The 24,348-nt window shown below is 53.5% G+C and overlaps 1 protein-coding gene across 1 annotated transcript in view; it reads left to right on the forward strand.

Moving 5' to 3' along the window:
* Positions 1–568: 568 nt before the first annotated feature.
* UNC13A (unc-13 homolog A) overlaps positions 569–24,348 on the forward strand; it is an 86,110-nt gene continuing 62,330 nt past the window's right edge. The window contains exons 1-6 of the mRNA XM_021669181.2: positions 569–618; positions 13,141–13,170; positions 14,394–14,493; positions 16,318–16,435; positions 19,807–19,930; positions 21,761–21,834. Of these exons, the coding sequence (XP_021524856.2) occupies positions 597–618; positions 13,141–13,170; positions 14,394–14,493; positions 16,318–16,435; positions 19,807–19,930; positions 21,761–21,834 (468 nt within the window). The 5' untranslated portion in view covers positions 569–596. The remainder of the gene's footprint in view (positions 619–13,140; positions 13,171–14,393; positions 14,494–16,317; positions 16,436–19,806; positions 19,931–21,760; positions 21,835–24,348) is intronic.

A 24,348-nucleotide genomic window follows, 5' to 3' on the forward strand; every position in this document is an offset into this window, starting at 1 on the left:
GAGACAGCAGTGGACAGAGAGTCAGAGGAACAGAGACCCAGGGGGAGAAAGAGACCGAGCAGCAAAGTCAGAGAGACAGAGACGCAGAGACAGAGGACGAAAGATACTCAGGGAACAGAGCGATCTGCCCGTTGCGGGTGCCGGGTGTACACACAACAGCTTGCATTTGCCTGTACTTGCTTGAGTATTGCTGGGAGGAGTTTGCCCAGGTCTTCAGGGCTGGAGTGTTCATGCATGGGTTGGGGGGCACACGCACAGGAAGAAACCTGCGTGGGGGCCGCCCTCGCTTCGTGTCCCCAGGCAACGAGGTCTGGGGCGGGGCGCCCCTTCCCGGAGCCAGGCCCTTTAACGCCCCCCCAGCCCGCAGCGCCCCCGCCCCATCAGGCGTCCCTGGGCCCCGCCTGCCCACCCCGCATCAGCGCCACGTCAGGCGCTGTCCGCGCCCCCGGTGCTGAACCAAGATGGCCGGTGGCGGCCGGGCCCCGGCGTGAGCCGAGCGCGGGCTGCAGCCGGGAGATGCCCCAGCCCAGCGGCCGCTGAGCCCGACCCGACAGACCCGGCCCGGCCGCCTCCGGCCCGCCTGCGAGCCCGGAGACATGTCTCTGCTTTGCGTTGGAGGTAGGAGGCGAGGCTGGGGGTGGGGGAACCCGTGTGGACGCGGGCTGGACTCGGGGTCCGCATGGATGCGGCTCCTGGGGGAATCCTAGGGTGGGTGGGTGACCCGAGTCCAGACGGCTGGACTTTTGAGAGGGGTAGCCCTTGTCGACGTGGCAGGGCGCCGGAGGGGGTGATCCGTGTAGAGGCGGAGGGGGGCTCTCGGGGGTCCTGGTGGCCGCTGCTGGAGGGGTCGTGTGGACGCGGCTGAACGCGGAGGCCCGTGTGGACGCGGACAGGGATCCGGGGTTCTAGACTTGGGCGTCTGTGTAGACCGGGTTTTTAAAGGGTCGGTGAGGAAGAGTCTGGGCTGGGTAGTTTGATTGAAGCCTGCGGAGTACTTGGAAGGGGTCTGGTGGTGTAGGCTGGGTTGCCGGTCCTCGTGGACGCGGACCTGGCTGGGAATTGGAACCGAGTGCGGGGGGAGGGTTCTCCAAGCCCTGGGGATGTAAGGTACGGACGGGTAGGGGGGCTTGGCCATCAGGACATCCACGAGTTCTAGGACTCCCCCAGCCCTGGGTGTAAAGAGGACTGGGGTGGGGAGAGTGGGGAGACAGGAGATTCCTCCCAACGTCCAGGGAGGGCTGTGACTGGGGGTCTGGGGGCGCTTTCCCAGTTAACTCTTTGGCCTCCCAAATGGGGGTTGGAGGAATGGCCAGAAGGTCTTCCCGCTCCCCGCCCCTCCGGTTCTCCCAAACACGTTTCAGGGCCTTCTCGGCAGAGAGCCTACTTCTTGGAAGAGCAATGTCCCCTGGTCCCCCTCCCGGCCCTTCCTCACCTCACCCACTTTGCGCTGGAGAGAGGGAGGGAGGGAGATGTGGTGGGGGAGCTATTTTGGGGCCAGAACGCCATCTGCACAGAGGCCCACGCCCAGGCCCACGCTCTGCGTTGGGGTTGGGGGAGGGAGGGAGACGTGGGAGGGGCATGACCCCCCCATGACCCCCCCACCCCACACCTTTAGGGCTCTGGGGATGAGGAGAAGCCAGCCCACCCGAACCCAGGCGTCCTGGGCACTCCTGTTTGAGAACTCAAGCTCTGAGAGACCTTGGTGGCTGGGATGGGGGTGGACCGCTGTTCAACGCCTACAGAGCTCTGAACCCTGGTTCTTAAGGCCTGGGGTCCCTCTCATTCCCACCCGCTTCAAGAATGCTGGGGTGGGGGAAGGGGCGTGTCGACCAAGCCTGAGACGTCGGGCTTCGGGAGACCTCGGGCGACGGGAAGCGCGTGTGTGCTGAACTCTGGCAGCCTGGACCCAGGGTGGGCAGGCAGGGGAGCCGGGAACCACCCCCGCCGCCCCTCCTCCTCCCTCCCCTCCCCCTCGGCCGCTTCATTCACAAACCCTGCCCCGCCCGCCCGTTCCCCGCCGCCGCGGCTTCCCGAGTGCAAATCAGGCCGGGCTGGGCCGGCGTGGACGCGGGTGCTCTTAAAGGGACAGGGGCCTCCTTTCTCTGAGCTCGTTTCTGTTGGACCGGGCTGGGGGTGTTGGAAGAAGAGTCCCTAGAGTCAAAGGCCAACTTTTCCAGCCCCTCGCCTCCCGGCCTGTAGGGAAGTGAAGGAGACCCCTAGGCGCCCCCCACCGCCTAGGCCTGAGGACGGACCCCTGCTGACCTCTCTCCCTGCTCTAAGTTGAGGGCTCTTAGGGGTGGCACTGGAGGAGGTTCCGACGTGGGTGTTCCTGACCGACTTCTCCGTCCTCTCTCTTCTCCCCCGCAGCACCCCGCCCCACCCCTCCTCACATCCTCCAAGTTGGGTTTCTCTGGAAGGTTTGCCTAGTAGAGTGGGGGGAGGCGGGGATCTCACCCTTAACTCTGACGCAAACTGGAGGCTCGGCTGCGGGGGTGGCATTAAGGGAGGGGCAGCAGGAGGCAAGAGGGATGAGGCTTCCAGAAACAGAGGCGTCGGGGGAGGACTGGGCTGGATTCTGTGGACTTTATAGGGAGGTGTCGCCGCCTGCGTGGAATGGAGTCGCTGGGAGGGGCAAGGCTGGGGAAGAGGCTGAGCAGGGTGGGAGGTAAGGCCCAGAGGTGTAAAGGGAGGTGTGAGTTTGGAGTGAGGAGGAGTAGGAGGCAGCGAGTGTGGGGAGAGGGAGAAGTGCTGGGTGAGGCCAGCCTCCCAGAGAGAGGTGGGACGCGCCCCCAGAGGGGAGGGGCTGGGATGGCTAAGCCCGAGCTGAGAGTGTTGGGGTGGGCTTGGCTGCAGTGAAGCTAGGCTGAGATGGGTTGCGCATTGCCTGAGCTCATCCTTCGAGTTGAGGAAATACCTGCCCTCCCCCTCCACCGGGGACCCACAGGCGTTTGCCAATCTCTACACACATTCATACCCAGACTTATTCCTGTGTGGACACAAATGCTTAGGATGTATAAGGCTCCACGCAGACCATGTGCTTGGAAAGGCACGCTCCATAGGCACACGTGTGTACTCACACGCCTGTGTGAACACAAGCATATGAATGTATATAGGACACAGCCTGCTGAGGTAGACATGGTCCCGGCAACACACGTGTGTGTGTGTCTGCCAGCACACATATAGATGTATCCACGTGTGTTTGATGAATGTTCACAATATACATGTCACATAATGATTCACTCATATCCAACCAAGCGTGGTGGCTCAGGCCTGTAATCCCAGCACTTTGACTTTGGGAGGCCAAGGTGGGAGGATCACTGGAGGTCAGGGGTTCGAGACCAGCCTAGCCAACATGGTGAAACTCTGTCTCTACTAAAAATACAAAAAAGTGGCTGGGTGTGCTGGTGTGCACCTGTAATCTCAGCTACTCGGGAGGCCGAGGCAGAAGAATCACTTGAACATGGGAGGTGGAGGTTTGCAGTGAGCTGAGATCCTGCCACTGCACTCTAGCCTGAGCAACAGAGTGAGACTCTGTCTCAAAAAAAAAAAGGCTGGACGCAGTGGCTCACACCTGTAATCCTAGCACTTTGGGAGGCCAAGGCAGGTGGATCATGAGGTCAGGAGTTCAAGACCACCCTGACCAATATGGTGAAACCCCGTCTCTACTAAAAAGACAAAAAAAATTAGACGATATGATGGTAGCATGCCTGTAGTCCCAGCTACTCGGGAGGCTGAGTCAGGAGAATCGCTTGAACCCAGGAGTCGGAGGTTGCAGTGAGCTGAGATCAGGCCACTGCACTCCAGCTTGGGCCACAGAGAAAGACCGAGTCTCAAAAAAATAAAAGAAAATCCACTCATGTCCTCATGTTCAGACATGTACCCATACATATCTGCTATGGTCCCCAACCCCATGAAGCACACATATATTCATATAAGCACATGTCAAGGCCACTTATGCATATGACAACACTTGCCTGGACATTCAAAGCATTCCCTTTTACAAGGTGATGATGACGCATACAAGTAAATACACATCTGGGTATTTCATTGCACATGAGTGTGTACATGTATGCAGGTAAACAAATACAGTTGCCACAGAACTGCATCCGTGTACACATGCAAACATCAATACATGTGTTTTTCACCTAACACATCACCCGCAAGCTCACACACACAGTGTGTCTCCGATATAGTGACACCCCACTCCCAGAAACACATGTGCAGACTCCCCCCGCACTTAAATGGTGCACATGCTTTGCACACATGCACGCTCATATCCGTGTACAGGCAGGCACTTGCCTGACCTGGTAACATGAGCCAGCTACTGCTGCAAATATCCAAGCAAGTACAAGCAAATGCAAGCTCTCATGTATACACCCAGCACCAACGCACAGCAGATCACCCTGTATGGTGTATGGGCCTTATCTCTGCTCCCCCTTCATTTCTTTATCCGTGTGGAGCCCTGATGCTCTCCAACACCTTAATCCACTCTCTAAATCTTAGCAGCATCCTGAGGCTGTGAATGGCAAATGCCACCTGGTTCCTTCATGAAGTCACTCATTTTATTTACTCAGCAAGCATTAATTGAGCACCTACTGTATACCAGGCACTGTTCCTGGCTCTGGGGACTCAGCTCTATTCCTAGCCACCACCCCCGCATCTCCCATGAGGTTAGAATGAGAGATGAGGCAGGGCTAAGGGAGCTGAGGAGTGGGTTATCCAGGGCTCTCTTCCTCTGGGAAGCCAGCCTCGATTTCACCACCACCATTTACTTGAGTCTCAGATATGATGAGGGGAAGATAAGCAGGAGGGAGATGTATTCTGTGTGGAGGGAGCAGCATGAGTAAAAGTGTGGTGGTGGGGAGGGTTGGTTCCAGCTCTTCCTATGTGCCTCACAGCATTTTGCACAGGCCACTTGATGTTTTGTTTTGAGACAGGGTCCCACTCAAAGCCTGTTACTCAAGCTGCAGTTCAGCAGCATGACCTCAGCTCACTGCAGCCTTGACCTCCAGGGCTCAAGTGATCCTCCCACCTCAGCCTCCCGAGTAGCTGGAACTACAGGCACACACCACCACGCCTGCCTAGCTGTTATTTTATTTTTTTATTTTTTGCAGAAACAGGGGTTTGCCCTGTTGCCCAGGCTGATCTTGAACTCCTGGGCTCAAGTGATTTGCCCTCCTCGGCCTCCCAAAGTGCTGGGATTATAGCCATGAGCCACCACACCCAACTGATGTTTTAAAGGTTCCACAAACATTTTACGAATAAATGACATGAACAAATCAGTGAATTTAGGTGGAGGCGGGTTTGCTTCACAACTTATAACAATATCAACTATAAACTCCATTTATCCATTCAGCTTTGTGTGTGTGTGTGTGTGTGTGTGTGTGTGTGTGTGTGTTTTGTTTTTTGAGACATGGCCTCACTCTGTCGCCCAAGCTGGAGTGGAGTGGTGTGATCTTGGCTCACTGAAATCTTCGCCTTCTAGGTTCAAGCGATTCTTCTGCCTCAGCCTCCCAAGTAGCTAGAATTACAAGCATGTGCCACCATGCCTGGCTAATTTTTGTATTTTTAGTAGAGATGGGGTTTCTCATCTCTAGTGGCCAGGCTGGTCTCGAACTCCTGACTTCAAGTGATCCTTCTGCCTCAGCCTCCCAAAGTGCTGGGGTTACAGGTATGAGCCACTGTGCCCGGCCCAGCATTTCATAGGCACGATGTTGAGGATTTTTATGCCTGTGCCCTCTTTAGCCCCATTGTACAAATGAGGAAAACTGAGGCTCAGGGAGCTTTAACAACTTGTTTGGTATCACAGAGTCAGAGATGGAGCTGAGTGACTCTAGAGCCTACTGGGGTTGGGGGAAAAGGTTGAGCCTTCTTTCAGCTCCCAGGACCTGGGAGACAACCAAGTCCCTTCTGTGGGGCGAAGATCTGCCCTGGGGTTGCCTTATTTATTTATTTATTTATTTGAGACAGAGTTGCCCAAGCTGGAGTGCAGTGGTGCCATCTCGGCTTACTGCCCACCTCCAGTTCCCAGGTTCAAGCAATTCTCCTGCCTCAGCCTCACGAGTAGCTGGGATTACAGACACGCACCACTACACCCGGCTAATGTTTTGTATTTTTAGTGGAGACAGGGTTTCACCATGTTGGCCAACCTGGCCTCAAACCCCCGACCACCAAGTGATCCACCTGTCTCAGTCTCCCAAAGTGCTGGGATAATAGGCATGAGCCACCACACCCAGCCAGGATTGCTTTCTTCTTTCATGCATCCAATAAACAGACATGTCACAATCTCTCTACTCACTGGGGCTGTTCCCCTGCCCCTTGCCTAAGAAGCCTTCACACATCCCTCCGTTCCTGGCTATCCAGTCCCTGATACCCTCCAGCTTGGAGGAGCTGCATCTAGGTCTCAGCTCCTACCGTCCTCACGGGATGCCCTGCAGAGCTGCATCTTCAGAGCTGCAGCCTCGCCCTTTCCCTAACCTGGCCTCAGTTTTCTTCCACATACGATGGACCTCTTCTGCGAGGTGCAAGTAAGGACATCCTGGGTCCAGCAGGCCTGAGTGTAAATTTTTTTCTCTCTTTCTTTCTTCTTCTTCTTTTTTTAAATAGAGACAAGGTTTCACCATGTTGGCTAGGATGGATGGTCTAGATCTCTTGACCTCATGATCCGCCCGCCTCGGCCTCCCAAAGTGTTGGGATTACAGGTGTGAGCCACCGTGCCCTGAGTGTGAATTTCTAATTCCCCCACTTCCTGGCAAGTCCCACATCCTCTGCATTCCTCAGTGTGCTCATCTGTGGAATGGGCACGGGAGTAGCACCCATCATCTACGTTTGCCAGAACTCTCTAGTGAGGCTCACACAGCCCTCAGCATGACGCCTGAACTATAGAAAGGTCCAATAAGCGTGAGCAAAAGACATGAAAAATCAATGATGGGCCGGGCGCAGTGTTCACGCCTGTCATCCCAGCACTTTGGGAGGCTGAGGCGGGCGGATCACCAGAGCTCAGGAGTTCAAGACTACCCTGGGCAACATGGTGAAACCCTGTCTCTACTAAAATACAAAACATTAGCTGGGCGTGGTGGCGCCTGTAGTCCCAGCTACTCAGGAGGCTGAGGCACGAGAATCGCTTGAGCCCTGAAGGCGGAGGTTGCAGTGAGACGTGATCGCGCCACTGCACCCCAGGCTGAGTGAGACTCCATCTTAAAAAAAAAAAAAATCAATGATGATGTTTTTATTAATGGGGACTAAAAGCTTTCTGGAAGGCAGTACTGAGTGTAGGACATTTCCGAGATGCCACTGCATTCTGGAGCCCGAGGAGCGAACGCTGCAAGAGGGGTCCCCAGTCACACGCTCAGGAGGGAGCCAAGCTCTTTGAGGGTACAAAGGCAGGGGAACGAACATTCAGCACCGCGGACAGCGCCTGCCCACTCCGCTAGCGGACAGCGCTTAGCGCAACCTCGCAGGGCTGCTGGAGGAGGTGACGTCATTCCTTCCACGAATTACTATTTAATGAGCACCTACTATAGGCTAGGCCTAGTTCTGAGTGGTACATGGTAAACAACACACAGAGAAATCTCTGATTCCTGAAGCTCTCTGGAACTCCAGGTTCTTGGTGTTTTTTACACCAAAGGCTTCAGTCGGGCTCCGTTGTGTCAACGGAAGATAAAGGTCCTCATTTAGTCTTCCCCGGATGTGAAACCAGCAGAGCCTAGGTCCTTTATTCTGAAGCCCATTGGTCTCCCGCTGAAATGCCCGCCACCAACATCACACACAAAACGATCAAATCTCCTAGAATCTATTTCTGGATTCTCTATGCTTCCTCCCCTCTCCCAGGCTAATCCTGGAGCGGGTGGGCTTTCAGAAGCCCTAGTCGGCTGGGTCTCCACCTCCTGTCTCCCTACCCCATCCCCACGTGGCAGGTCAGGGAGCGAGTGCCCCAAGATTGGAGTCTCCCTTAATTAGAACCCAGGGTCAGCTGGCCATGTGGCTCATGCCTGTAATTCCAGCACTTTAGAAGGCCGAGGTGAGAGGATCGCTTGAGGCCAGGAGTTTGAAACCAGCCCTGGCAACATAGTAAGATCCCATCTAAAATTAGCCAAGCATGGTGATGCACACCTGTAGCCCCAGCTACTCGGGAGGATGAATGGGGAGGATCCCTTGAGCCTGGGAGGTCAAGGCTGCAGCAAGCCATGATCACACCACTGCACTCCAGCCTGGGTAACAGAGAGGAGACCTTGTCGAAAGAAAGAGAGAGAGAGGAAAGAAAGAGAGAGAGAAAAAAGACAAAGACAAAAGAAAGGTAAAAGAAAGAAAGAAAGAGAAAGGGAGGGAAGAGAAAAAAGAGGAATCCAGGGTCTTCAAATCCTAGAATCCAGGCCAGGTACACCCTTAGAACACAACCAAATAATAAAAACGGTAATGATACTAGTAATAATAATAGTAGTATAAGTGACAATATAATCATGATTCTGCAAAAGGGGTGAGAGAGGAAGAGGAGGGAAGAGGCGGAGAAAGGAAAGGCAAGGGAGGCCAGACACTCTGTCTTCCCATTTTCCAGATGCAGAAACTGAGGCCCGGAGCCAGGCTGCAGGGGGGTCCCCGCAACCTGAACTCCTGCCTCAGCCTCCCCGAGTTCCGCCCCTTCATTCTTCAGTCAGTGCTGCTGGGGGGCCCCAAAGACCTCGGAGGCCGCATAAGGAGGTGTCTCCACCCGCCCGTCGCTGGGGACAGCAGCGGGCAACCCCTCGTCCCCCACCCCCCTGCCCGCCGGCGCGCCGCCCACGTCCTCCGCGCGCCAACGCTATAAATAGCCTCTTGCGTGTGACCCGAAGCCCGCTGGGGAGAGGTGGCGCTTCCGCCCCGCTGACCCTGATACCGCAACCCGGCGCGGGCAGGGAGAGGGTGGCGGGATGTGACGACGAAGACGGTGACTCAGGGACCATTTACTGACCAGGGATGACAGGGAGGAAGACTGGGTGCCTTTTCTGAGCCCACTTCCTCCTCCGCGCCCCTCCTGCTTCCCGAATCCCCTCCCCCACCGCGAACCCCCTTCCCTCCTGAGAACCCCCCTCCCCACTCTCCACCCGCTTCCCTGTCCCCCTTTCCCTCTGAGACCCCTCTTCCACTCACTCCGAGCCCCGGTGATGAAAAAACGTGGTCCTCACCCTGGACCTCGGTAGGGGACTAAGGGCAGGAGCCTGGCTTCAGCTGTCAGAGGTACAGCTCTCCAGCCGGTCCCCCACTGCCTGAGGACCCCAACGGAGACCACTCCCCTCCAGCCAAGAGAAGCTGGGCAAGGAGCTGAAGCTCAGGAAAGAGGAGGCGGATTGACCAAGGGAGGGACGCAACAAGGGCAGAGAGAGAGAAGGCGAGAATAGAGACTGAAAGAAGATAGCAGGAGTGGAGAGAAACAGAACAGGCAGGAGGGAGCCGAGACACAGGGACCGGGAGGTTTATAAAATGGGGCACAGTTGGAGGAGCTTCAAGTGGGGCCAAGCCCAGGCTAGACCCCAGTGAGCCCCCTGTATCGCCCCCCAGGGCCTGTTACTTCCCCACCCCCATATGCATCCCCCTCCTCTTCTCCCCCAATGGCCTCTCCTCTCCACAGTGTCTCCTCCACCTGCCCGCCCTCCCTAGTGGAAATCGTTCTCTCTTTTACTATTATTATTATTATTACTATTTTGGAGATAGAGTCTCGCTCTGTCACCCAGGTGCCATCTTGGCTCACTGCAACCTCTGCCTCCCGGGTTCAAGTGATTCTCCTGCCTCAGCCTCCCAGGTAGCTGGGACTACAGGCGTGCACCACCAGGCTCGGCTAATTTTTGTATTTTTAGTAGAGATGGGGTTTCGCCATGTTGCCCAGGCTGGTCTCGAACTCCTGACCTCAGGCCATCCACCTGCCTCGGCCTCAAAGTGCTGGGATTACAGGTGTGAGCCATGACGCCTGGCCTCTCTCTGTCTTTTAAATTGTTATTTTTAGACATGGGATCTTACTACATTGGCCAGGCTGGTCTTGAACTCGGAATCTCAAGGCCCCCCCGCACCGCCTCAGCCTCCCGAGTAGCTGGGATTACAAGCATGTGCCTCTATGCCTGGCGCTCTCTGTCTCCTTGTGTCTCTGTCTATTTCTCTCCATCTGTCTGGACTCTTCTGTTCTCATCCTATCATTTCTTCCTCTCTCCTCTCCCTTCCTCTCCCTGTATGAGACCCTCCAGCTGTGGGGCCAGTGTCAGCCTCTGTCACTCTCTCCTCCGCCCCCTGACGCCATCACCATTTTCCCTCCTGCCCCTTCCCCTGCCCACTCCCCTCACAGAAGGTCCTCATGCCTGCAGGCTGGACCTCCTCCAGGAGTGAAGCCCAAAGCTCCTGGGCACATTCCTGAGTGTTCCTGAGCCTATCTCAGCCCCAGGGATGAGGTGCCAGGTGGGTGCACTCCCTGGGGGCTGGGTGGGGCGATGTGAGAGAGAAAACCAGATCTAGGAAAAAAAAAAAAAAAAAAGACAGAGATGGAACCAAACAGAGATGAAGGCCCAGAGAGGGGATTCACTTGCCCAGGGTCACACAGCTCTGGTATCTGAACCCAGCTCAAATCAGCGCTCACCTCTCCCAAGGCCCAGCTAAGGGCTGCAGGAGAGTGGCACCATCTCCGCTCATTGTGACCCCCACCTTCCAGGTTCAAGCGATTTCCTGCCTCAGCCTCCCGAGTAGCCGGGATTGCAGGTGCACGCCACCAGGCTGGCTAGTTTTTGTCATTTTTACTAGAGATGGGGTTTCACCATGTTGGCCAGGCTGGTCTCGAACTCCTGACCTCAAGTGATCCACCCACCTGGGCCTCCCAAAGTGCTGGGATTACAGGCAGGAACCACCGCGCCTGGCCGGAAACAGACAGTCTTTACTGACATATGTTGAGGGCCATCGCACTTCCCCCGCTCTTCATGGGCATTCTCTCTTCACTGGTTCCACTCAGGTGCCTTTTGTGAGACAGAAATTCAAGCGATGAGCACAGAGTTGCAAACCCGGAATGGGAGGCTGTGACATCTGCCCAGAGAGACACAATTCTTTTTCTAGGAATTTATCCTTCAACTCGCTAGCACATGCTCTTCAAGACATACTGAAAAAAAAACACGAAGGTTTAGAACAGTGGGTGTCGAGTACGCCATTTGTCTTGGAAATCAAGCAAGGCGAACGTGGGTATGACTGCCGACGCATGGACCATCTCCAGTGGCACAAGCAACTGCCAATGTTGATTGCATCTGGGAGGGAGACGAAGGGCTGGGATGGAAAGAGCTTTATTCTCAGTGTCTCGTCTCTTGGTTGTTTTGGATTTCACAACATGTGCGTGCGTTGCCTACACAAACAAAGACATTAATTTGAAAAGGACAAGTGGAGAAGAAAATAGGGAGGAAAGAAAAGGGGCGGGCATGGTGGCTCACACCTGTAATCCCAGCACTTTGGGAGGCCGAGGCGAGTGGATCACCTGAGGTCAGGAGTTCGAGACCAGCCTGGCCAACATATAGTGAAACCCTGTCGCTATTAAAAATACAAAAATTAGCCAGGCATGGTGTTGCATGCCTGTAGCCCCAGCTACTTGGGAAACTGAGGCAGGAGAATTGCTTTAATCCGGGATGCAGAGGTTGCAGTGACTGAGATCGCACCACTGTAGTCCAGCCTGGGCAATAGAGCAAGACTAGGAAATGAAAGAAAGAAAGAAAGGGAGGGAGGAAGGGAAGGAAGGACGAAGGAAGGGAGGGAAAGAAGGAAGGAAGGAAGGAAAGAAAGAAAAGCTCCATCAGAAAGAAAGAAAGGGGAAGGGAGGGACGGAAGGAAGGAAGGCAGGCAGGCAGGGCTCAGTGTGGGAACAGATTGGGGGTAGGAGTAGAGAATGAATGGAGGAAAAAGACGTGGGGGACGAGAGCAGAGTGTGAGAGGTGTTGGCGGTGGAAATTGAATACCTGGTTAGTGCCAGGAGGGGGCGGAATGGCTTTGAATCTCTTGGGGCTGTGGGATTATGTGAAATGTGAGAAGACTGGACCTCGGCGGGTGCCTGACATATATTCAGGTTGCACCTCCCACAAGCAAGTGGGGCTAGACAATCCCTGTCAGCCCTCCAGCCAGGACGCAGGTGTCTCCACCCGCGTTACTTTTTGTTGCTGTTGTTGAGACGAGAGCCTTGCTGTGTCACCCAAGCTGGAGTACCGTGGTGCGATCTCAGCTCACTGCAACCTGCGCCTCCTGGGTTCAAGAGATTCTCCTGCCTCAGCCTCCAGAGTAGCTGAGACTACAGGCGCCCGTCACCACACCTGGCTAATTTTTGTATTTTTAGTAGAGATGCGGTTTCACCGTGTTGGCCAGGCTGGTCTCGAACTCTTGACCTCAGGTGGTTCACGTGCTTCAGCCTCCTAAAGTGCTGGGGTGATAGGTGTGGGCCCCCACGCCTTGCCCTCCATGTGCGTTTTGAGAGCCAGCTCTCTGGGTTGCTTTATCCCACCTTGCTCAGCCTTCTTTGAGGCTTCCCCAAACCCTGGGAGCGTTTGACATCGCAGACTGAGCTGGACAATGGAGGAAGAGGTTTGTGGGCCTGAAGGGGCTGGTGGAGTCATCAGAGATTGTCTTTATCCTCACCTTCTTCTTCTCCACCTCTTCAACTTCCCCTCTTCTTCTGGGGCCATCCTGGAGGGCTTCCTGTAGGAGGCCTCTCCCACCATTTGCCCAGCTCTTTTCTTTCTAATCTTGTTCAATTGTGAGTAACGGCACAGCTAGTCGGGGAGCTTAGGGAGTTTGATGGCAACAGGGGTTAGAGGGAGAGGGCGAGGCAGGGGGTAGGGACCGCCCTCAGGGTCCAAATTTCCTTCCATCCTAGGGCTGCCTGTGCTCATCTGTCTGATGGGTTCTCTCTCTCTCTCCCTCTCATCCCTGCCTCCTCTTTCCTCCCTCTCCTCCTCCCCTTGTCTCTGCCTCTGACATTGCTTCTATCTTTATCTTTTTAAAAACCTGTCTCTGTTGCTTTTTATCTCTGCCTGTCTCTCCTCTGTCTCTCTCCTTATGTCTCTACCTTGGTGTGTCTCTGACTCTCTCTGTACCTCTGCCCCTCTCCTCCCCACGTCTCCCCCCGTCTCCCTTCCCTATCTCTGTCTCTCTCCACAGTCAAAAAAGCCAAGTTTGACGGTGCCCAAGGTAAGTGGCTTCTCTTGCTGTCCTGTCCGTGTTGTCTGTCTGTCTGTTTCTCTGTCTGTCTGTCTCTCGGAGACCAGACTTAGACGAGCTTTGTGTCTTCTGAGCATCAGGAAAGGGGTCAGAGGATTAAACAGGGGGAGGGGCAGCCCTTGGCATGGGGTCCCTGGAGTTTGTATGGGGGTTCCCCGGTCTCCCCAGCCATAGTGGGAGATTCTATCGGGGTGGGGCTTGCCCTGAGCAATGGCTCGTCCCAGGGTCCTAAGAGGCAGGATGGGGACTCTTAAGTGGGGTTACAGGTGCGAAAAGTGAGGCTCACAGAAGCAAAGGAAGTTCCTTTCTTTTCTTCTTCTCCTTTTTTTTTTTTTTTTTTTGAAACTGGGTCTCGTTCTGTTGCCCAAGCTGGAGTGCAGTGGCGCGATCTTGGCTCACTGCAACCTCCACCTCCTGGGGTCAAGCGATTCTCCTGCCTCAGCCTCCCAAGTAGCTGGGATTACAGGTGCCCTCTACCGTGCCCAGCTAATTTTTGTGTTTTTAGTAGAGACAGCGTTTCACCATGTTGGCCAGGCTGGTCTTGAACTTCTGACCTCAAATGATCCGCCCGCCTCAGCCTCCCAAAGTGCTGGATTACAGGCGTGAGCCACCACACCCTGCATCTTTTTTTAATTTTAATTTTAATTTTTTATTTTTTGAGGCTGGAGTACAGTGGTGCAATCATGGCTTACTGCAGCCTCAACTTCCCAGGCTCAAGCGATCCTCCCACCTCAGCCTCCCAAGTTTCTGGGGCCACAGGCATGCGCCACTGTGCCTGGCTAATTATTTTTTGTATTTTTAGTAGAGACAGGGTTTACCCGAGTTATCCAGGCTGGGCGCAAGTGATCCTCCAGCCTTGACCTCCCAAAGTGCTGGGATCACAGGCATGAACCACCGGGCCAACCCAGCAAAGGGGGTTTCTTCAGTCAATTTTGTTCCCTTTTCTGGGGCCTCAGTCTTTTTAGCCAAAAATCAATGACATAGTCATTTTGAGGCAGCTGGATGAAGTATCCCAAAATTCCACGTCTCCCCACACTGAGGCCCCTCCCTTGTGCCCTGAGGGTGGGGTTGGGGGTTAGGGGGTGAGTGGCCCAGAAATTCCCAAGGGGATCCCGGCAGGTCGTCTAGAGCTTGGAAAGGGGCATTGGAGAGTCCCTGAGCCCCAGCGCTGACCCCTGCTCTCACTGCCACAGAGAAATTCAACACGTACGTGACCCTGAAAGTGCAGAATGTCAAGAGCACGACCATCGCGGTGCGGGGTAGCCAGCCCAGCTGGGAGCAGGATTTCATGTTGTGAGTCCGCAGCCTCTGGCATGACCCCGGCCCCTGGCATAGCCCAGCACCTCGCTGGCCCCTTGGGGCAGAGCTGGACACCGGGGAAACCCAGGCAACTCCCCTCCAGCCTCCCTCATCCCGTGTCCACCTCATCTCCTCCTCCACCTCCAAAACGCATTCCCAATCCAATCACTTCCCTTGGTCTCCATGGCCACCAGCCAAGTCCCCGCTGCCCGCCAGCCTCCGCCCTGGCCTCCTGTGCTATCCACCTCCTACAATCTGTTCTCCTCCAGGCAGCCAGGGGGATATTTTTAAAACTGCAAATCACATCCTGTCGCTCCCATGTTCCAGACTTGTCCGTGGCTCATCGACCTCAGAATAAAACCCGTAGTCTTTCCCACGGTTCCCGCCACCTTCTCGCTCTATCTCCCTCTCACTCCCCTGCCCCAGCCACACCCACACCCACCTCTTTCTCCAACACCTCCCAGCTTGTTACTGCCCCAGGGCCCTTGCACTTGCTCTCCAGTCCCCAGCTGGCTCTTCTTCAGGTCTCAGCTTGTGTCACCTCCTCAGTGAAGCCCTCCCTGACCACCACCCCCAAGCTACAATTTCAGGGCATCACGCCTTCCCAGGCCTCACCACCAATTGTTTTGTTTGTTTGTTTGATTGAGACAGAGTCTCACTCTGTTCCCCAGGCTGGAGTGCAGTGGCGTGATCTTAGCTCACTGCAACCTCCACCTCCCAGATTACAGTGATCCTTCTGCCTCAGTCTTCCAAGTAACTGGGATTACAAGAGTGTGCCACCACACTAGGCTAATTGTATTTTAAGTAGAGATGGTGTTTCACTATGTTGCCCAGGCTGATCTCAAACTCCTGGACTCAGGTGATCCACCTGTTTCAGCCTCCCAATGTGCTGGGATTACAGATGTGAGCCACCACACCTGGCCAACAGATTTCTTCTTCTTTTTTTTCTTTTTTTTTTTTTTTGAGATGGAGACTTACTCTGTAGCCCAGGCTGGAGTGCAGTGGCGTGATCTCACATCACTGCAACCTCCACCTCCTGGGTTCAAGCTATTCTCCTGCCTTAGCCTCCCAAGTAGCTGGAACTATAGATGCATGCCACCACACCTAGCTACTTTTTGTGTTTTTAGTAGAGATGGGGTTTCACCATGTTGGTCTGGCTGGTCTTGAACTCCTGACCTCAGGTGATCTGCACACCTCGGCCTCACAAATTGCTAGGATTACAGACGTGAGCCACCAGGCCTAGTCAACAGGTATATTTAAAAAATACATTCCTTAAGATAAATCTTTGGTAAACTGTAAATTCAGTGAATCTCACATTTCGCCAAGTTTCCTACGCCCCTGAATCAACATATGTCTAGGATGAGGCCTGCAGGGAAAGTGCTTGGAGGTGGGATCGCGTCCTCACCTCATGAGATGGAGATGACACTGGGAAGGACAGAGGTGCCCGAATGTCCTTATCCTGGGGGTAGAGGGAGCTATGGAGGCATTTGATCCTCTTCCCCACTTGGCCAGCATGGTCAGGGTTGGAGGGCTTAAGGAAGGCCAGAAAGATGAAGTTGCAGGCAGTGTGTCACATCTGTCTCCACGCCGTCCTTCCCGGCTTTCGATCCTGGTCCTTCTGTGATACCTCAAGCTCTTAACTTCCCTCACTGGCCTCAGTTTCCCCTCTATAAAATGAGAACCACCATGTTATCATATCAGCTAGGACACTCCCAGGCCTGGGTTTGAATTGTGGTATGCTGTGTGTTCTCAGATGAATGAACTAACCTCTCTGAACCCCCATTTTCTCCCTCGATGCCCCCTGTCCTTTTTCCACAGCGAGATTAACCGTCTGGATTTGGGACTGACGGTGGAGGTGTGGAACAAGGGTCTCATCTGGGACACAATGGTGGGCACAGTGTGGATCCCACTGCGGACCATCCGCCAGTCCAATGAGGTGAGTGGCGGGTGGCCTGAGGATGAGGAAGGAAGCCCAGAGGCCAGTGGCCTAAACAAGATCCACATTTATCTCCTATCCCCTGACAACATCAATGTAGACACCTGGGCCTGCCATGAACCTTACAAAGTCACCAGGGCCTGATACAACTTCCATCTTGCTCTGCATCTCTCTCCATGTGGCTTTGACCTTGTGGCCCCAAATGGCTGCTTTAGGCTCACCATTGCATCTTCATTCTAAGCAGGGAAAGGTGGTAAGGGGCAGGGAGTTCAGGCACATCTCATTGGCCAGAACTTAGACATGTGGCCAACACATAGCTGCAAGGGATTCTGGGAAATGTAGTCCTAGGCTTTGCAACCCTAGGCACAGCTAAAAATATATTACTATGGAAGGAGAAAAGGGATAACGTAGGCAATTAGCATGTTGTGTCCCAGATGGGCAGCAGCAGGAAGGTTACGGCAGCTCAGAAGAAGGTGCTGGGTAAGCACCCTGGCCCCTCCGTCCATGCATCATGGTCAGCAGGTAGTAGTGGTGTCTATTTTTTATTTATTTATATTTGAGACAGGCTCTTATTCTGTTGCCCTGGCTGGAGTGCAGTGGCACGATCATGGCCCATTGCAGCCTTGACTTCCCAAGCTCAAGTGATCCTCCCACCTCAGCCTCCTGAGTAGCTGGGACTGCAGGTGCACGCCACCATGTCCGCCAATTTTTTTTTAAATAGAGACAGGGTTTTGCCATGTTGCCTGGGCTGGTCTCGAACTCCTGGGCTCAAGCGATCCACCCACCTCAGCCTCCCAAACTGCTGGTATTACAGGCGTGAGCCACTGCACCAGGCTGTGGTCATATCTATTTGTCTATCCCCACAGCCCAGTCCCTGGCCTCCTGACCTTAAGTCTCAACCCCTCCATGCTGACCCCAGGAGGGTCTTACTACCTGGAGCTCTGATCTATCCTCCCCTGTCTATTTTCCTTGGGAGGCCCTTTAGATGGCACCCGACCACTAGCCTCATCTCCCCCGACACTCCAACTTCCACCCCTCCCAGATTCCAGCCTCTCAACCTTTGCATAGTCTGTTCCCTGAGTTTCAAGTGTCCTCCTTTCCATCACTCTCTAAATTCCCATGTGTCCTCCTCCAGGAAGCCCTCTCTGACTTCCGTCTGGATCCTTTAGCCCTCCTTCCTCCCTCTGGGCTATGACCTCATGGGGCTGGGGGTGCCCGTGTCCAGCTCTGTTTCCCAGGGCTGTGGGCTCCTCAGGGGAGAGGGTGATGATGGCTGGGGCCTCTTGGGGACCCTGGCATCACCCAGTATAAACCAGGCATAGAGGAGGGACTGGGGACTATTTTTCTTTGTTCATTTTTGTTATTTCATTTCTTTCTTTTTTTTTTTTTTTTTGAGATGGAGTCTTGCTTTGTCACCCAGGTTGGAGTGCAGTGGCACCATCTCGGCTCACTGCAGCCTCTGCCTACCTGGCTCAAGTGATTCTCCTGCCTCAGCCTCCTGAGTAACTGGGATTACAGGCACCTGTCACCATACCCAGCTATTTTTTGCATTTTTAGTAGAGATGGGGTTTCATCATGTTGGCCAGGCTGGTCTTTAACTCCTGACCTCAAGTGATCTGCCCACCTTGGCCTCCCAAAGTGCTGGAATTATAGGTATGAGCCACCGCACCTGGCCAGTAAGTGTCTGCTTTTGAATGAATGAATGGAGAGGGACGAAATGGTTGCAACATTCCAGGCAAGTGAGTCTAAAAGGAAGCCCTGGCTGGGCGTGGTGGCTCACACCTGTAATCCCAGCACTTTGGGAGGCTGAGGCAGTCAGATCACCTCAGGTCAAAAGTCAAGACCAGCCTAGCCAACATGGTGAAACTCCGTTTCTACTAAAAAATACAAAAAATTAGCCAGGCGTGGTGGTGTGCACCTGTAATCCCAGCAGCTCAGGAGGCTGAGGTAGGAGAATCACTTGAGCCTGGGAGGCGGAGGTTGCAGTGAGCTGAGATCATGCCACTGCACTCCAGCCTGGGTGATAGAGTGAGACCCCGTATCAAAAAAATTAAATTAAAATATGTAAAAGGAAGCCTTGAGGGAGACCCAAAATTTCCTCAATGGCCCTTCAAGTGTGAGGGAAGCCTGATCACCTGGGGTGGCAGAAGGTAGATTCCACTAAAGATCATTCCCATTTGAATAATGAAGAGACTGAGGTTCAGGGTAGACACCACTTGCTCAAAGGCTGACATTTCTGAACCAGGGGAAATGCGCTTGCTCTCCTGGGGGACGTTCTCCCTGGGTGATGGCAGTCCCCAGGGCTTTTATCTGAAGTCAGAGTCCCATAACCCCTTATCAGGGGTGAGGAATGACCATGCCGGGCTAGGGCTGTCCCTATATGACCCCAAGGGGCTCCCCTTCTAGGTCCCTTGCTCTGGGTTCTCCTGACTCACCATGTGGCTCTGGACTGAGACCTTTCCCTCTCTGAATCTCAGTTTTTTCATGTGTAATATGGGAACACAGCCAGGCACAGTGGCATGTGCCTGTAGTCCCAGCTACTGGAAGCTGAGGCATGAGGATCACTTGAGGCCAGGAGCTCAAGATGAGCCTGGGCAACATAGTGAGACCCCAGCTCTAAAAATAAAGAAAGAGAGAGAGAAAAAGAGAGGCAGGGAAAGGGAGGGGAGGAATGGAGAGGGGAGATGAGAGGGAGAGAGAGGGAGGGAGGGAAGGAAGGAGAGGAAGGAAGGAGAAAGAAAAAAGAAAGAAGAAAGAGAGAAAGGAAGGGAGGGAAAGAAAGAAAAAAGAGAAAGGAGGAATGAAGGAAAAGAAAAAGGAAGGGAGGGAAGGAGGGAAAGAGAAAGAAAAGGAAGAAAAAGAAAGAAAAAAGAAAAAAAGAGAAAGAAAGCAAGCTTTGGGAGGCCGAGATGGGCTGATCACAAGGTCAAGAGATCAAGACCATCCTGGCCAACATGGTGAAACCCCCTCTCTACTAAAAAATACAAAAATTAGCTGGGGATGGTGGCGCACACCTGTAGTCCCAGCTACTCGGGAGGCTGAGGCAAGAGAATTGCTTGAACCCAGGAGGCGGAGGTTGCAGTAAGCCAAGATCACACCATTGCACTCCAGCCTGGCGCCTGGCAACAAAGCAAGACTCTGTCTCAAAAAAAAAAAAAAAAAAAAAAAAAAGAAAGAAAGAAAGGAAGGAAGGTGGGAGGGAGGAAAGGAGGAAAGAGGAGAGACAGGAAGGAAGGGAGGAAAGAGAGAGGAGACAGGAGACATGATTTTTGTTTTGGGATGGGGTGAGGGGGATGTCTCATGTGAGAGTAGGGGCCCCAGGGCCCAGCATGCAGCAGACACCTGACCACACACCTGCTTCCCGACCCCAGGAAGGCCCCGGAGAGTGGCTGACGCTGGACTCCCAGGTCATCATGGCGGACAGTGAGATCTGCGGCACCAAGGACCCCACTCTCCACCGCATCCTCCTGGACACGCGCTTTGAGCTGCCTTTAGGTGAGTACCGGGGCACGTGACCTTCACCCAGCCCCGGCCCCACTTCTGGACTTACTCAGCTATTCCAGGAGAGTGAACAGGCCTGGGGAGGTCTAGCTGACCTTTCAGGCTGAGAATGAGGGTCCTTCGCCCCAGAGGAGAGAGAGTTTCTTGGGTTACAGAGAACAGGGGTGTTGGAAATAGACGCTTGGTGCTGGAAAGAAAAATCAGCACTGAGACAAAGGATCTCTCAGCAATGCAATTTTTACTTCCTGTACTGCAGGAAGGGTACTCTCACTAGCCATCTTGCCACAAGAGTACAATGAACAAAGGAAAACACACTAATTTGCTCCTTATGCATCTGGGGTCGTCCTTACCGCTGTGTCATATCTGATCTTCATTGGCTGGAGTCAGACCTCACAATCTAAACTAAAACCTGATTGGCTAACGACTTAAAACTTCTAAAAGCAATGGAGAGCTGGGACATGCCTGTGAGCACGTCCAGCACAGATATCTTGGTTAAAGTACAAGGACATAGAATGTACTACATGCCTGTAAGCATGGCATGTCTAACAGCTACACAGGATAGGACTTAACAAAGTTATTAGCACACTTATGATTTATTCTTTAACAAGAGAGAAAACTTTAAAAAGGACCCTTTTCTACTTCCCACAATTGCTGTGAACCTGCTGTGTGTGGACCGTGACCCAGGCCCCGTAGCTTGAGCTGCAAATGCTTCATGACCCACGGGGCTCAGGGCTGGGCAGTCCTGCCTATTCCTCGGTGATGCCTGAGGCTGCAGGAGTGAGCTGGGGATCGGAGGAGAGACAGACAGAGACAGAGAGACAGAGAGAGACATGTAGACAGAGGCTGAGAACAGACAGTCCTCTCTTCCTCTCCTGGAAGGACCTCGAGTCTCTCCACCTCATTCTTCTAAGAACCCATGGCTGGCCAGCCTCAGTGTCTCATGCCTGTAATCCCAGCACTTTGGGAGGACGAGGCGGGAGGATCACTGGAGGCCAGGAGTTTAAGACCAGCCTGGGTGATCTAGTGACGTCCCATCTCTATGAAAAAGTTAAAGATTCACCAGCCATGGTGGCGGGTTCCCGTAGTCCCAGCTATTCGGGAGGCTGAGGCGGGAGGATCGCTTGAGCCCGGAAGTATGAGGCTGCAGTGAGCTGTGATTGTGCCACTGCACTCCAGCCTGGGTGACAGAGTGAGATCCTGACTCTAAAAAATAAAAACTAAAAACAATGGGCTGGGCGTGGTGGCTCAAGCCTGTAATCCCAGCACTTTGGGAGACTGAGGCAGAGGGATTACCTGACGTCAGGAGTTCAACACCAGCCTGGCCAACATGATGAAACTCCATCTCTACTAAAAATACAAAAAATTAGCCAGGCATGGTGGCAGGCACCTGTAATCCCAGCTACTCGGAAGCGGAGGCAGGAAAATCACTTGAACCTGGGAGGCAGAGGTTGCAGTGAGCTGAGATTGCCCCACTGCACTCCAGCCTGGGCAACAGAGCAAGACTCCATCTCAAAAAAAAAAAAATTAAATAGATAAATAATAAAAATGATGGCTTCCCCACCCTTGTAAATGCCAGGAACCATCTCCTCTCATCCTCCAACCGTTCTCCATCCATCTCTGGGGAGAGGGGAGGCAGAGGCACCACGGTACCTCCCCTTCATCTCCATCTACCCTCCCGGGACCGCAGATCAGCCCACCCCCACTTCTGAGGGTTTGCCAAAGACCCCAGAAGCCAGGGCCTGGCTGGAGCTCAGGAAGCCTGGAGGATGGAGGCTGAGGGGCAGGGAGGGGCTTCCAGGCTCACAGACGGGGCTCTGCTTGCAGACATTCCGGAAGAAGAGGCTCGCTACTGGGCCAAGAAGCTGGAGCAGCTCAATGCTATGCGGGACCAGGATGAAGTGAGTGTTGGGGTGGGAAGGGCTGTTTTCTTCCTTGTTTCTGTCTCTGTCTCCTCATTTTCCACTTACCGATGCTGTTTCTCTCTGAGCTTGTCTTTCCCCGAGTCTCTGTTTCTAATTCTTTGTAACCTGACTGTATCCATGACTCACGTGGTCCAGTCTCCAGACAATGATGTGGTCAAGAAACACACAGAGGCTGGACCTGGGGCTCACACCTGGAATCCCAACACTTTGGGAACTGAGGCAGGCGGATCACCTGAGGTCAGGAGTTCAAGACCAGCCTGGCCAACATGGTGAAACTCTGTCTCTACTAAAAGTAAAATAAAAAATAAAAAAATAGCCGGGTACAGGGGCTCAGGTCTGTAATCCCAGCACATTGGGAGGCCAAGGCGGGGAGAGCATTTGAGGTCAGGAGTTTGAGACCAGCCTGGCCAACATGGTGAAACCCCGTCTCTACTAAAAATACAAAAAATTAGCCAGGTGTGGTGGTGGGCGCCTGTAAGCCCAGCTATTCAGGAGGCTGAGGTGGGAGAATCACTTGAATCTGGGAGGCAGAGGTTGCGGTGAGCCGAGATCATGCCACTGCACTCCAGCCTGGGAGACAGAGCAAGGCTCCGTCCCAAAATAATAATAATAACAATAAAATAAAAACTTTTATTTTACATTCAAGGGGTACATGTGCAGGGTTGTTACACAGATATATTGCATGATGCCGAGGTTTGGACTTCCGTGTTGTTACGCAAACAGTGAGCACAGTACCCAACAGGTGGGTTGGTTTGTTTGTTTTTGAGACAGAGTTTCGCTCTTGTTACCCAGGCTGGAGTGCAATGGCGTGATCTCGGCCCACTGCAACCTCCACCTCCTGGGTTCAAACGATCCTCCTGCCTCAGCCTCCTGAGTAGCTGGGATTACAAGCATGTGCCACCACACCCAGCTAATTTTTGTATTTTTAGTAGAGATGGGGTTTCTCCATGTTGGTCAGGCTGGTTTCGAACTCCTGACCTCAGGTGATCCACCCAGCTCGGCCTCCCAGAGTGCTGGGATGACAGGCGTGAGCCACCGCACCCCGCCCCCAACAGGGAGTTCACTCACCCTTGTCCCGCTCCCTCCTTCCTCCCTTCTGGAGCCCCCAGCGTCTACTGTTTGCATCTGCAAGTCCACGAGCACCCAATATTTAGCTTGCGCTTACAAGCAAGAATATGTGGTATTTGGTTTTCTGCTTCTGAATGGATTCGCTTAGGATAATGGCCTCCAGCCCCATCCATGTTCCTGCAAAGGGCATAATTTAATTGATTTAATTGTTTTTTATGGCTGTGTAGTTCTCCAAGGTGTATAGGTACCATATTAAAAAAAAAAAATCCAGGCCAGGCATGGTGGCTCATGCCTGTAATCCCAGCGCTCTGGGAGACCGAGGTGGGAGGAACACCTAAGGTCAGGAGTTCAAGACCAGCCTGCTCAACATGGTGAAACCATTTCTATTAAAAATAGAAAAAACAGCCAGGCATGGTGGCGGGCGCCTATAACCCCAGCACTCTGAGGGGCTGAGTCGGGCAGATCACGAGGTCAAGAGATCAAGACCATCCTGACCGACATGGTAAAAACCCCATCTCTACTAAAAAATACAAAAATTAGCTGGGCATGGTGGCGCATACCTGTAGTCCCAGCTACTCAGGAGGCTGAGGTAGGAGAATTGTTTGAACCTGGGAGGCAGAGGTTGCAGTGAGCCAAGATTGCGCCACTGCACTCCAGCCTGGCTCCTGGCGACAGAGTGAGACTCCATCTCAAAAAAAAAAGAGAAAAATTAGCCAGACATGGTGGCAGGCACCTATAATCCCAGCTACTCAGGAAGCTGAGGCAGGAGAATTGCTTGAACCTGGGAGGTGGAGGTTGCAGTGAGCCGAGATTGCAAAAAAAAAAAAAAATATCCAATCCACCATTGATGGGCACATAAGTTGATTCTGTATCTTTGCTATTGTGAATAGCGCTGCCACGAACATACGTGTGCATGTGTCCTTTTGGTAGAACAATTTCTTTCTTTCTTTGTTTTTTTTTTTGAGATGGAGTCTTGCTCTGTCGTCTAAGCTGGAGGCTGGAATGCGATGACGCGATCTCGGCTCACTGCACCCTCCGCCTCCCGGGATCAAGTGACTATAGTACCTCAGCCTCCCGAGTAGCTGGGATTACAGGCACGTGCCACCACGGCCAGATAATTTTTGTGTTTTTAGTAGAGATGGGGTTTCACCATGTTGGCCAGGCTGGTCCTAAACTCCTGACCTCAAGTGATCTTCCCGCCTCGGCCTCCCAAAGTGCTGCGATGACAGGTGTGAGCCACTGCGCCCGGCCCCTAGTCTTTTTCCTATCGCTGTTTCTCAGTTTCTCTCTCTCTCTGTCTCTGTCTTTCTCTCGTGTGTGTGTGTGCGTGCGCGTGTGTCTTTCTCTCTTTTTCTCTCTTACTCCCCATATCCTTCTCATAGAGAGGGACAGAATTTAGGAGGCAGAGGGAAGTGAGAATGG

Source organism: Aotus nancymaae, unplaced genomic scaffold (genome assembly GCF_030222135.1).
Source record: "Aotus nancymaae isolate 86718 unplaced genomic scaffold, 86718_ANA_hifiasm-v0.15.2.pri h1tg000028l, whole genome shotgun sequence".
NCBI lineage: Eukaryota > Metazoa > Chordata > Mammalia > Primates > Aotidae > Aotus > Aotus nancymaae.